General features: G+C 40.8%; 1 protein-coding gene across 1 annotated transcript in view; it reads left to right on the forward strand.

Moving 5' to 3' along the window:
* LOC120029638 (glucagon-like peptide 2 receptor) overlaps window positions 1-13,138 on the forward strand; it is a 40,751-nt gene extending 27,613 nt beyond the window's left edge. The window contains exons 5-15 of the mRNA XM_038974926.1: window positions 4,205-4,309; window positions 5,923-6,044; window positions 9,243-9,349; window positions 9,710-9,866; window positions 10,101-10,260; window positions 10,446-10,506; window positions 10,675-10,741; window positions 11,189-11,277; window positions 11,405-11,543; window positions 11,748-11,789; window positions 11,900-13,138. Of these exons, the coding sequence (XP_038830854.1) occupies window positions 4,205-4,309; window positions 5,923-6,044; window positions 9,243-9,349; window positions 9,710-9,866; window positions 10,101-10,260; window positions 10,446-10,506; window positions 10,675-10,741; window positions 11,189-11,277; window positions 11,405-11,543; window positions 11,748-11,789; window positions 11,900-12,280 (1,430 nt within the window). The 3' untranslated portion in view covers window positions 12,281-13,138. The remainder of the gene's footprint in view (window positions 1-4,204; window positions 4,310-5,922; window positions 6,045-9,242; window positions 9,350-9,709; window positions 9,867-10,100; window positions 10,261-10,445; window positions 10,507-10,674; window positions 10,742-11,188; window positions 11,278-11,404; window positions 11,544-11,747; window positions 11,790-11,899) is intronic.
* The last annotated feature ends 277 nt before the right edge of the window (window positions 13,139-13,415 follow it).

Below are 13,415 nucleotides of genomic sequence, written 5' to 3' on the forward strand. Positions count from 1 at the left end.
TGCTACGACCAGCCTGGCACAGAGGGGGGTGGGCACTGGGGAGCACCACACTCTCTCCTTTACTCCTACTGCTCCTCTCCAGTCTGCAGGTAAGATGGTGAGCCGCGCGCACACACACACACACGCACACACACACATTAATATTAAGATCACTTTATTTGTCAGCACAAAGTCCAACCAAAATCTGCTTTATCCCAACGCCCCCGAAAGACACACATACAGGTTAAGTGACTTGATCAAGGTACAACGGCATCTAGGACTTGATAATAGCAACCCTCCGGTTGCCAGCTGACTTCCCACCAGATTTTTTCCTGTCAGACCCGGGACTCAAACTGGCTGGCAACTCTCCGGTTGCTGGCTCGTCTCTCTAAACTGCTTGGGTACCTGCCGCCCATATGCACACACATACACACACAAACAGGGCACACACATGTGCATGTACTAATCTAAATTCAATTTCTCCAGAATGTTGATTCTAAGCCAGTTTTGGAGCCATTTGATATTTCCTTTACAACTTTTCCTACTTGTTTCCTGTCAGGAGTGCCAGTAAAAAAAAAACATGTTTTTTGGTTTTTTTGTTGAGCATTTATTTGAACATCTATAGTACATATACAATATTCAGTAAAATATGAAAAAACAAATATTCTGTTAAAAAAGTGAATTGAAGTAATCTCACAAATATTCCAACCTCACAACAGAGAAACATAATTTGCTCCAGATTCCAGTTCTCCTTTATCTGATTGAGAGGATGAGTTGCTACCGTTGAACTGTAAAACCATAATCTTTCTCACTGACACAGTGAGATGATAAGCCCTGAATTTATGGTATGAAATCTTTGTTTTCTTTATGCGACTGGGATATGCAAGAACTTTGGAGTTGCTTAGCAACATGGCTATATGATAATGTACTGGGTTGCATGGCATGGCACACATATGGCCGTGCATATCACTCCAGACATAAATATTATCACAAAATCTGCTGCAAAATGTACCAGAACAATCAGAAACGGACATACAGTATACAGCAGATAAAATACACCGACGCATTTCCAAAGTATGATTCTATCTTTGTAACTCCTAAAACTCTATACCTTCAGTATTACCTTGTGTACTTACTGTAAATACATCCCTTTACTCAATAGTAGCTACATACTATATGATAAACATGATCTCAGTAGAGATCTCTCGGATTTTATTCCCAGGCCCTCAATTATATCAGCACTCTCTCCAAATATGTAACTGAGTTAAGCTCAGAATCCCTTAAGTGTCTCAGTGGAATTGAAAGTGTTTTCTCTTAAAGTAGAGGAGAGCCCCTGTACCTTCTTTTCACCCCAGATAGTAGTGAGAGATCTGACAGACAGACAGACACACACACACACACTCCTCCGTGATAGCTGCTGTCCAGAAAACCTGATGACAAGAGACAGAAGGGGTTAATTGAAGCGGTAGAAAGTCAGGGCGCTCCTAGGATAGGACAGATCACATTGGAACAGGTGGTGGTGGAGGGGGGATAGAATGGACAGGCACAGGGAGGTTACACATTTCAGATAGATATACAGTATGTATCCCCATTGGAGTGTGAAGGCAAGGCAGGGAATGTTGGTCAGAGAAAGAGTACCGCACATAGAAATAGAATCCATTGGATGATATATCTATGGTACTGCATCTCACCTGTGGAATAACAGATTCTAAATGGGAAAACCTTGATTCTCTGTTTACTTTACAAAAAGAGGAGAAGGGTTGGTCTGTCACTAGAATAATTGAATTTATTATGTTTTGTCAATGTTTTATTTGTATAGAACATTGCCAAATCATGTGGTAAAATATCTTAAAGTATCTGCCCAGTTACCTTTCAAAGTTAATATTCTGTTAACTCATATCCAAATAAGGTTGTTGATACTCGTATTTGTGGCCAAAGCATAAATTGGAGAAAAAACACTTCAAAAACCCAACCTCAAACTTGTATCTCAAACAGACCATTTAAAAAATGCTTGCTATTTCCTCATAGAGCATAACGTAATCTTGAGCTGGCCAATCAGCAGTCTAGAAGAGGGTGAGCTGGCCAATCAGCGGTCTACTTGCGCTAATCTTTTTTTCGACTAGTATACGCCCACACCATTAACCATTTTGTTGTTGGGGTATGCTCACACAATTGCAACACAGAAAAGCTGCTTTTCAACATACTTCATTAAAAAGATTTGTAAGGAAAATGAATAAGTCACATTTCATAGAAATCTGGAAACACTGGGCAGTCACTTTACAATTGGACCAAGATTGGACCAAGATCATGAATAGGCATAAGGTTGTATTTACACAGCCACCCTAAGAACGCAAATCAGATTTTCTTTATACTTCAGAAATTCTTTGGACTGTCCACACAGTTTTACATGTGACCAAAATCAGATTTGCGCATTCGCATTGATGTAGCCTCTGAAGTAGCAAACAGATGTAATGCTCATTTCCCATCACTGCTACTGTAAATGTTGGGGTGGTTGTCATGGTAACAACAGGTCATGCAATAGTGTGCAATAATGATGCGTTCATAACCAGGTGGGAAGGTGGTATTTACCACATACAACTGGGAAAAATCCACTTGAATCCCCCTCGTAATTACTAGTTGGAAACTCGTCTATCATCCCTGAGCTCCGACTTGTCCCACATGCTGAGCTCTGACATCACCTACTAAGGAAATTACCTCGATAACAGCATTTTCTGCAGTTAGATGTAAAAACTAAACATTATTTATAAAAATCTATTCTGTTTTTTGAACGCTATAATTGGTTTACAATCATGACGTCTGTACTTACAGCTTGTTGGCCATTAGCCAATCAGCGTATTGGTATTTACAAATTCACAACTGTTAATGACCACCTTCCCACTTGGTTATGAATGCAGCATCAAACCACTTAAGAGCAAAAAAAATCTAATCTGAGCGTCCAGACAGAGGTCGCATATGGAGGATCGGGTTTGTATCAGGATTCAGATTACACAGGAAGCCCAATTCTGATCTTTTGCTCAATCATTGGGTAAAAGATCAGAATTGCGCTGCCTGTGTAAACGCAGCCATATGGAGGTGGTACTGTATGAACTGGAAGTCAAAAGATTAGATTCCCTGTAGTTATTTTTGATGTTTACACATTAGGTAAAGACCAGATAGATATCAGATATGCAAATAATTGTCCAAAGATCATAATTGGGCTGCCTGTGTAAACGCAGCCTAACTGAGTTACTGCTGGTCAAATCTCCCATTTTGATTTCTCTTCTCAGAGTAAATGAAACAGGTGAATTTACTTCTATTAGTTTAGACCACATGACATTAGGGTCTCGATTCAATCTGTATCGCCGAAGTTCAGCGCTATAGTACGATTTAAAATTTAAGACAATGTTCCTGCGTCTGCGGAAACTGCATTCAAGGTTAGCCCTGCATATGTCGGCTCAATCGGAAATTACCTTTACATTTCAATTGCACTACAGTGCTGAACTTCGACAATACGGATTGAATTGAGCCCTAGGCTTGTGAAATTGCCTACACAGACGCCTAACAAAGATGGAGGTTGGGTAGTTAGATAGCTCAACAGGAATTCTACTCAAATACTGCCATCTTGTGGACTCTCACTAAAACCACATTCCCCTCAGTCTTCCTGGCACATTGTTGGGGGTGGTAAAAATGTATAGTTTATCATAAAATATTCCTCTCTTTATAACTGTCTTACTTCACATGAAAGGTGGTGGGCTCTGTGATTGATTTGATTTGATTAGGATCCCCCATTAACTGACGCCACGAAGATGAAACTTGAAGAGTTGATCTCTAAACGGAATGAATATAGGGAGAACTGCACCAGGATTTTAGCAGAAAGCATCTTCTCAGAAACTGGTGAGCAGTTTGTTTTTGGCCCTGGCCAGTTGCATGTATCACTGTACCATTCTTCCGCTACAATGTGTATTGTCATTTAATTGCAGCCAGACTGTCAGGGCAGCAATTGATCTATTTTTCCTAGCCACCGTGCTTCTACACCTGCATTGCTTGCTGTTTGGGGTTTTAGGCTGGGTTTCTGTACAGCACTTCGAGATATTAGCTGATGTACGAAGGGCTATATAAAATAAACTTGATTGATATGGAAATTAATTTTCCGTTAAGCAATAGAACTTTATTATTGATGTACTTTTCTGTTTGTCTCTTACTCTTTACTTGTTTGTCCTTTCAGGAATCTACTGTAACGGGATGGTTGACGTGTTTGTGTGCTGGCCCCACTCAGCTCCCGGTAACGTGTCAGTGCCCTGTCCTTCCTACCTTCCCTGGATTACAACAGGTGAGTCTGGAGGCTTCATTCAGGGTAACTCAATCCATCAAATGCAATTCGGATTCAGAACTAACCATTCTACCGAAACAGCCAACTGCTATTTTTTGGAGTGCATTAAATCTAAACTGGACATAGGTGATGAAGTCAGTCTTTTTGGATCTTAAAAAGGCCTTTGATACTGTGAATCATGAGGTCCTCCTATCCGAACTATCCCCCATTAATGTGTCCACTCAAGTTATTCATTGGATGTATTCCTATCTGACAAACAGAAGTCAAAGGGTTTGTTTGGGGGACACTCAGTCAGACTCTCCTTACTATAACTACGGGGTCTGACAAGGGTCAATATTAGGCCCCCTTCTGTTTACCCTCTATATAAATGATCTCCCACTTGTTTGCCCACAAGTTAACATGCAGATGTATGCAGACGATACAGTTCTGTATGTACACTAAAAAATAGACAATTAGTTGTTAACAAGTTAACTGAAGCTATGGTACATGTTTCTAAATGGATGACTAATTCTTGCCTGCATTTAAAGACTGTTTCTATGTACTTCTCTAAGAAATCCATTGATTCTTCCCAACAAGCTGTTCTTGTTAATGAGGAGCGTCTGAAAGTTGTGTCTAATTTCAGGTATCTCGGCGTCATTTTGGACTCCAACTTGACATTTAAGAAACATGTGAAGAAGGTGCTTAACACAGTCAAGTTTGGATTATCCAACTTTAGGTTTATAAAACAATATATGCATGCTATAATCTTCTCACATTTGAGATATTGCCTCACATGCTGGTCACAGGCAGGAGCTACTATTCTGAAACCAATTGAATCACTTGATAACAAACCGAACAGTTACCACCATTGTCATATAATTTACATACATCATTTATTTAGTCTGGATAGCTTTAAGCATGATGTAGAGCCTTGCAAGCCTTGTCTTTAAGATCCTGAATGGTCTTGTCTCTCCACCCCTATGCCGGCATATCATGCTCAAGGAAAGCACCTCCAGGATAACAAAGGCAGTAACTAGAGGGGATTGCGTTGTCCCTTTTCGACACAGTAAAATCGGCCCATCGGCCTTCTCTGTTAGAGCTACAATACACTGGAATGCAATGCACATGGACTTGAGAAGCTGCACTGACTATTGTATTTTTAAATTGAAAATTGAAAACATAGCTCAAATCTATTCAAACCTGTACACATGAGTTATCTGTGACTCCTCATATGTAAGACGACAGTTGATGATCGTGTTGTTGTTGTTAGAATGATATATTTTGTATTGTTTTAGTGAGTATTTATATAGTGGCTGTGAAAAGGCCCTTACATGCCCAGGTACTACAGGTGCAAATGATCTTTTGGCTAACCCCGGCACATTTACATGGATGTTTCATTATTGTAATATTGATGTTGATTTATGTGCATTGTCCCTTATGAATAAATAAATATCACACCTATCCATACATTCTACATCTATAACGTCATGTGATGGCACAACACAACATCATAACATTTCATACAGTACCACACACAATTAGAAGCGCAGTTAAACGTGCCTTCCAACACGGTTGGAGCATGAGCAAATCTCTCCATAACCGATCCAGTCATTCCTCTTCTCTTCCGGACCCAGATGACTCCAGGAGAGTGTACATGGAGTGTCTGTCCAATGGGTCCTGGCGACTCCAGGAGAATTCTACGGATGTCTGGCGGGAGAAGACAGAATGTGATGACCAAGACTTCTTTAAACCCGAGGTGAGGAAAAGGCTGTGAGAGGAAACAAAGTGGAGACTTGCCTTGCATTTGGAAAAGGCCTTGCAACTGAAACGTCAACAATAAACCATACCCCAGTTAAAGATTTCCCATTTGTATGTTATTAGGGATCCCCGTTAGCTGCTGCCAAGGTAGCAGCTACTTTTTCTGGGGTGCATACACATTAAGACACTTATATTACACATAAAACAAAAGATGAAACAGTGCATCATATAACACTGTCATACCACCACATATCCACAACACAAAATGTATGATACCACTATGATACCACTATACAACAATATTACAAGTGTGTGTAGAGTGCGTGTGCCAGCGCCCGTGTGCGTGTGTCTGTACCTGTGTGTGTGTCTCTTCACAGTCCCTGCTGTTCCATAAGGTGTATTTCTTTCTGTTTTTAAATCTGAATCTACTGTTTGCATCAGTTACCTGATGTGGAATAGAGTTCCATGTAGTCATGGCTCTATGTAGTACTGTGCACCTCTCATAGTCTGTTCTGGACTTGGGGATTGTGAAGAGACCTCTGGTGGCATGTCTTGTAGGGTATGCATGGGTGTCCGAGCTGTGTGCTAGTCGTTTAAACAGACAGTTCGGTGCATTCAGCTTTTCAACACCTCTTACAAAAACAAGTAGTGATGAAGTCAATCTCTCCTTCACTTTAAACCATGAGAGATTGCCTTGCATATCATTAATGTTAGCTCTATGTACAGCCACACTGCCCTGTTCTGAGCCAATTGCAATTTAACTAAGTCCCTCTTTGTGGCACCTGACCACACAACTGAACAGTAGTCTAGGTGCGACAAATCTAGAGCCTGTAGGAAGGATAGTTGTAAATCATGCAGCCCCTTGTGTCACGATCGCAGATTTTAGAGAAACAACAAATGTCGGTACATATAAGTGTCTAACATCGGCTGAAAGCTTAAATTCTTGTTAATGTAACTGCACAGTCCAATTTACAGCAGCTATTACTGCGGGAAAAATGCCATGCTATTGTTTGAGGAGAGCCCCTAACAACAAAACACTTTTTTCACCGCAAATAGGTTTGATAAATTCACCTCTGAAGGTGAAATGTGTACTTACATTCTGAAATATTGCTCTGATTTATCATCCAAAGGATCCCAGAGATAACATAAAGTGTTGTTTTGTTAGATAAAATAATTTTTCATATCCTAAAAAGGTCCATATGGCATGCACGATCGATTTTGTATTTCCACTCGTTCAATTTGCAAAGAAAGGAATATTTGAAAATCTAACCCTAAACATTGTTTCAACCAGTCAAATCACGTTCGTATGTATTCCTCAGAGATCCTAGAACGTAACCAGACTTCACTATATCATTAGGGGTGTAGTATATCCTATAGGACACCACATTTGGTCAGAAAGCGACGCCTTCATGGCATGCCGATGACGCGGGCGGTCTTCACTTGATCGACTCTAACTTTGTCAAATAAGCACCAAACAAAGCTAGCTAGATAGCCAATGAGCTGGGCTTTACGGGAGTATCCAGAAACCCCGTATCTGTCGCAAAATGTAGCTGTTAACCTTGTGCGACAGCCAGCCTTTTCTTCTTGGACAAAAATTATAAGAATATGGAGAGTTATGAAGTTATGAAAACTGGTTGTTTGCAAATGTTGAACTTATAATATGGCTACTAATACTGGAAAAGCTCAATCAAAGTCCACGTATACAGATTTGATGATATTCTTGCAGAAAAATGTAATATGAATGTAAACGTCTCCTTCACAATTTGCCCAAATGTACCTGGGTGACGTCACATTAAATGTCATGTAGTTTGCTCATACTTCAAGTTAAAAAAACGGGGCTATCCCTAAAAAGTTTTTAACTACTGTTGTATCAACATGTTTTGACCCTGAAAGTTTATAATCCAGGGTTTCACCAAGCTGTTTAGTCACATCAACTTGCTCAAATTGCACATAATTCATTACAATATTTAGTTGTGGTTTAGGGTTTAGTGAATGATTTGTCAAAAAATACAATGCTTTTAGTTTTTGAAATATTTAGGACAAATAGGCTGACCACACTGCGCGCGAGCGTTACAAAATAAATGTAGAAATCTATGTTATTCAATTATTGCACCGACACTGCTCGCGCGCGTCAACAAGTGTCTGCATTGCCAAGGGCTAAAATAAAACTCCTTTCTCTTTCTGACGCAGATCGCGCTGTAAGTCCTGCCTCTCCCATCTCCTCATTGGTTTATAGAAGCGGGTATCCACGTGCCATCTCCTCATTGGTTATACCCACGTGGGTGATTGAAAGACGAACTGTGTTCCCGGTCGGTGTAGTAATACTATGAAAGTTTAGAAGCCAATCACCATATAAGTTCAAAGATGAAAAAGACTGGAAGGACGAGAGATGACTAGAAACGATTCGGTTGACCGTTTTATGTGTGGATTAATTGTCGGAGTAGAGGACCTTGTGCATTTCAGGTAAAATAACAACTCAATGTTTATATCCCAGGACAAATTAGCTAGCAACAGCAAGCTAGCTAAATAGGACAAATTAGCTAGCAAGTGCAAGCTAACTAGCTAAATTGCCATACATGTTTAATGCTTTTTGTCCTGTTCCCAAATTAATGTAATTGGTTCAGAGTTTGTTTTGATATGCCAAGATTGTTTAAAGCTGTCATCAAGGCAAAGTGTGGCTATTTGAAGAATCTCAAATATAAAATAGATTTTGATTTGTTTAACACTTTTTTGTTTACTACATGATTCCATAAGTGTTATTTCATAGTTTTGATATCTTCACTATTATTCTACAATGTAAAAAATAGTACAAATAAAGAAAAACCCTTGAATGAGTAGGTGTTCTAAAACGTTTTACCGGTTGTGTACATTATCAACCATTTAACACGTTAGCCAGAAACTCACTGTTAGCACTTGGTGGTACATAGCGGCTTCCCACCAGAATGGGCTTTAGGTGAGGCAGATGAACCTGTAGCCATACTTCAACAGTATTTAACATGAGATCCTCTCTAAGCTTTACAGGAATGTGGTTCTGAATAGTGTATAAACGGCAACACTCATCTTTTGTCATTTCTGTAGATGTTATAACCATGTATTGCTTTCATTGTATCATCAAAGGTAATATCTAAGTGAATTTCAGAGGTTGAGGTCAATTGCCTCTTTTTCACTTCTTTTTTCCCATGTCTGTGTCTTTCAGGAAGATGAGTGGTTTCGCCATGCAGCCCTGAGGGTCATCTCCATCGTTGGCTACTCTCTGTCCCTCTCCTCCCTCTCTCTGGCCACTCTGCTCATGGGCATTCTCAGGTTAGTGTCAAGGGGCCAGAGCGCAGGGGTCAGGGGGTTAGGCACATGTTAATGATGATTATGATGAATTCTTCTATCGTAGGGCGATGACACAACTGCAAAGCAATGACATACTCCTTAGTCATGTCATTGATTCAAACCCACTGGTCAGTGTTCAATGTCATTAATTGATAATAAAATATAAATGGATACCAGGGGAAGCAGAATAACAAGATTACAGATTATGTTATTGATCACTATAAACCACAATGGATTGTCTATGTACTGAGCATTCATCTTAGTCGCATAATCACAAAATCAATTTCCACACTAAATAGTGAGTGGTGGGTTTGAGTCAATGCCAACCTCTGTCTCTTCCAGGAAGCTCCACTGTACGAGGAACTACATCCACATGAATCTGTTTGTGTCCTTCATGTTGAGAGCCATAGCCGTCTTCATAAAGGAGATCGTGTTACATGTCATGTACACCAAGCTACCCAGTGACGACCAAGGGTGGAACTCATACTCCAACTCAGTGGTACTCATGTCCTGTAGAGTTTGTTAAAAAAATCTATAAAAACATTACATTTTCAACCATGCTGGCCTTCAGAATACTTATTTCTTATGATAGAAGAAATCTCGGGCACCCAGAACCAAATCTCAGGTGTGCTCTTACGTTAACGTCTGTCACAAGAGACTATGATGTAAAATACATTTATTCAACAAGGATAAGGCACTGTAATATATCATCTAATATCTCCTCTTCCTGTAGATAACGGTGGTATGTAAGGCCTCCCGGGTGTCCATGGAGTATTTTGTAGCCTGTAACTACTTCTGGCTCCTGGTAGAAGCAATCTTCCTCCAGACCCTCCTCTTCACCGACGTCCTCACCAAGAGACGGCTGCTCAAGAGATACATGCTCATTGGCTGGGGTATGGTTCTAAATGTTTATAAGATACATGTTAATTGGCTGAGGTAAGGCGCTAATGTTTAAAAGACACATTCTGATTGGTTGGGGTAAGGCTCTAATGTTTGAAAGGCACATGTTCATTGGATAGGGTAAGGCTCTAATGAAGATAGAGCTCATGGCAACAAAATACTTTTGCTCTCGCTAAAGGTACTCCATTCGTGTTTGTGGTGCCATGGGCAGTGAGCAAAGTTTTATATGAAAATAAAGGGTAAGTATTTGGGGAGAATTTCCACCACTCATTTCAAGACTTCTGGTCATATTTCTGTCTGTTCGCATAAAGTAATCAATCAGTACTGATCTGTGTAAATACCCAATAGTCGATGATACAAGCTGATGCTGTAGGCCCAAATCTCGCTTGAATCTCTCCTGTCCTAAGGTGCTGGAACAATGAGAATAGATGGATCTGGTGGATAATAAGGGGACCCATCACTTTATCTGTGTTGGTGAGTAGCAACCTACAATATATAACCTATAGCGACCTCCTGTATCACCACTCAAATAATGCTCCACTGATATCTAAGAACGTGACACAATGATTAATCGTCTATCAAACCATATGACTCTACAGTGTACGCCAAAAGTGCACAAGACTGACACACTGGGGGCATCAGCTCTTGTGAGATTTCCTGTGATTTTTCACTGATTTCACACCGATTTTGGGATGTCTAAGATCAATAGTTCAGACCATGTGACATAGACGTCAGCCAGAGCAGCGGGTGTCAGAAGCAGTCACAAGCATGTCATATAGGGCAGAATGGTTAGGGTGCACTGATCCCAATAAGATAGGGTTTCTCCTCTTAAAGACACAGTTTACTTTTTACACACCAGCCTAAAAACATAAGCATCTCCTACTGTTTTACGAAAAAAAAAATATTTGATTTGTGTTGCAGGTCATTTTCTACATATTCATCAAAATACTAATGTTGCTGCTCTCAAAGTTAAAGGCAGACCAAGTGAAATTCACAGACTACCGATACAGGTAGGCTACGGTCACTCTAAAGGTTTACTCTGATCTGTGACAGTAGTAGCCAGCACCCTCAAGCAACTATTTTATTTGAACCCCAGTACAGTCTGAATGCCAAAACTCCTTTCCTTTTCTCTGTTAGCTTGGCCAGGGCTACGATAGTCCTGATCCCTCTACTGGGGATCCACGAGGTAGTTTTCACAATACTGATAGACGAGAGTGTGGAGGGAAGCAGCCGCTATGCCAGGAACTTCATTAACCTCACCCTTAGCTCCTTCCAGGTAAGAACTGATAACAAAATGGCCACCTTCCAAAAGACCATAACAAATGTTTAATTGTTCCTGTTGAGTAAAGATAGGAAAACATCCTGATCCCATTAAGAACTGCATTTAGAGGGAAAGAATGTGTCTTGATAATACATGCAAATGGTTCGGTAGAGTTTGTTACCTTGAATACAATCATTATGAGTAATACCTCTCTCTCAGGGATTCTTGGTTTCTGTGCTGTACTGCTTTGCCAACGTAGAGGTAACTATCCACAAACTAGCAGTTCAATTTACTGTAGCCTAACAAATCGTTCTAATCGTAATAGAAAAAAAATACAAATAAAAACTCAAATACAAATCTGTTATTTCCAGGTCCAGACGGAGCTGAAAAAGCGATGGCAGCTCTTCCTGTTCACAAACCACTTCCAGGTCATGCCCTGCATCGACTTCCGGGGCGAACCCCTCAAACATCTGTGGAAGTGCTCTAGAGGCCGACGCCCCCATGGCTCCCAGCAAAGCGAATCATACGAGGAGGGGGGTGGGCCTGCCACACACTCCCACTTGCTGCAGGTGGCCTTGCAGGGGCAAGGAGGGCGACGAGAGGTGGAAGGAGGGGAGGTGGCAGGGTGGCGAGATAGGGAGAGAGACACGGGAGGATTGGAGTTCCACACCAGGAAGAGCCTGTCAAGTAGCGATGGAGAGATGACGCTGGGAGAGACCATGGAGGAGATACTGGAGGAGAGCGAGTTCTGACCTCCTCCATCTTGTGGACACTCCTTGTCAGGGTTGGTTAGGTTACCTGTCCAAAATTGTAATCAGTAATGTAACTTTTGGATTACCCAAACTCAGTAACATAATATGATTACTTTTAGTTACTTTTGGATTACTTTCCCCAGAAGAGGCATTAGAAGAAGACAAAAAGCATCCATCAAACACATTTGGTGTGTCATCATAGTGGTCTCTGATTTGTGGGCAGCCACACTCAGGTGGAACGAACTTAAACTTGCGCCTTTTTTCAATGCTGAATTGATTGTCATTGAGAAAACCGAAACAAACATAGTTTCTGAATTTAAAAGTAATTCAAGAAGTAGTCATCTAGTTTCTCAAAAGTATCTGTAATCTGATTACAATATTTTAGCATTTTTTTTGTAATCAGTTACTCCCAAACCCTGCTACCTTCCTTTCTGGACTGTTATGAACTGTTAAGGTGCCTTGTCTCCTGACAGATGGGAAGAATCTCAATTGCATACACCTTGCGTCTTCTCTCCTCGCCTCCTTCTCAAAACCCATTTGAGGAGAAGGTCAAAGGGGAGAACCCTCGCTTTCTCGTCCAATGGGGTTTGAGAAGGAGGCGAGGAGCGAGAACGCGATACAAGTCCTTGCTTGGATAGACAATGAGATTGGTGTTGTTGTATCTTTGTACAGATTATTTGTATGGTACCTTTGTGTATCGTTTTGTTTACGTGTATGTGAGTAATGTTCCACTATAAAAAATATGAGTTTTATGAAAAATCATAATACATACACTGAGTGTACAAAACATGCTCTTTCCATGACATGACCAGGTGAATCCAGATGAAAGCTATGATCCCTTATTGATGTCACTTGTTAAATCCACTTCCATCAGCATAGATGAAGGGGATGAGACAGGTTAAAGAAGGATTTTTAAGCCTTGAGACATGGGTTGTGTATGTGTGCCATTCAGAGGGTGAATGGGCAAGACAAGAGATTTAAGTGCCTTAGAACGGGGTATGGTAGTCGGTACCAGGTGCACCGGTTTGAGTCAAGAACTGCACCGCTGCTGGGTTTTTCACTCTCAACAGTGTGTACCAAGAATGGTCCACTACCCAAAGAACATCCAGCCAACTTGACACAACTGTGGGAAGCA

This window comes from Salvelinus namaycush, chromosome 35, assembly GCF_016432855.1.
Source record: "Salvelinus namaycush isolate Seneca chromosome 35, SaNama_1.0, whole genome shotgun sequence".
In the NCBI taxonomy this organism is placed as follows: Eukaryota; Metazoa; Chordata; class Actinopteri; order Salmoniformes; family Salmonidae; genus Salvelinus; species Salvelinus namaycush.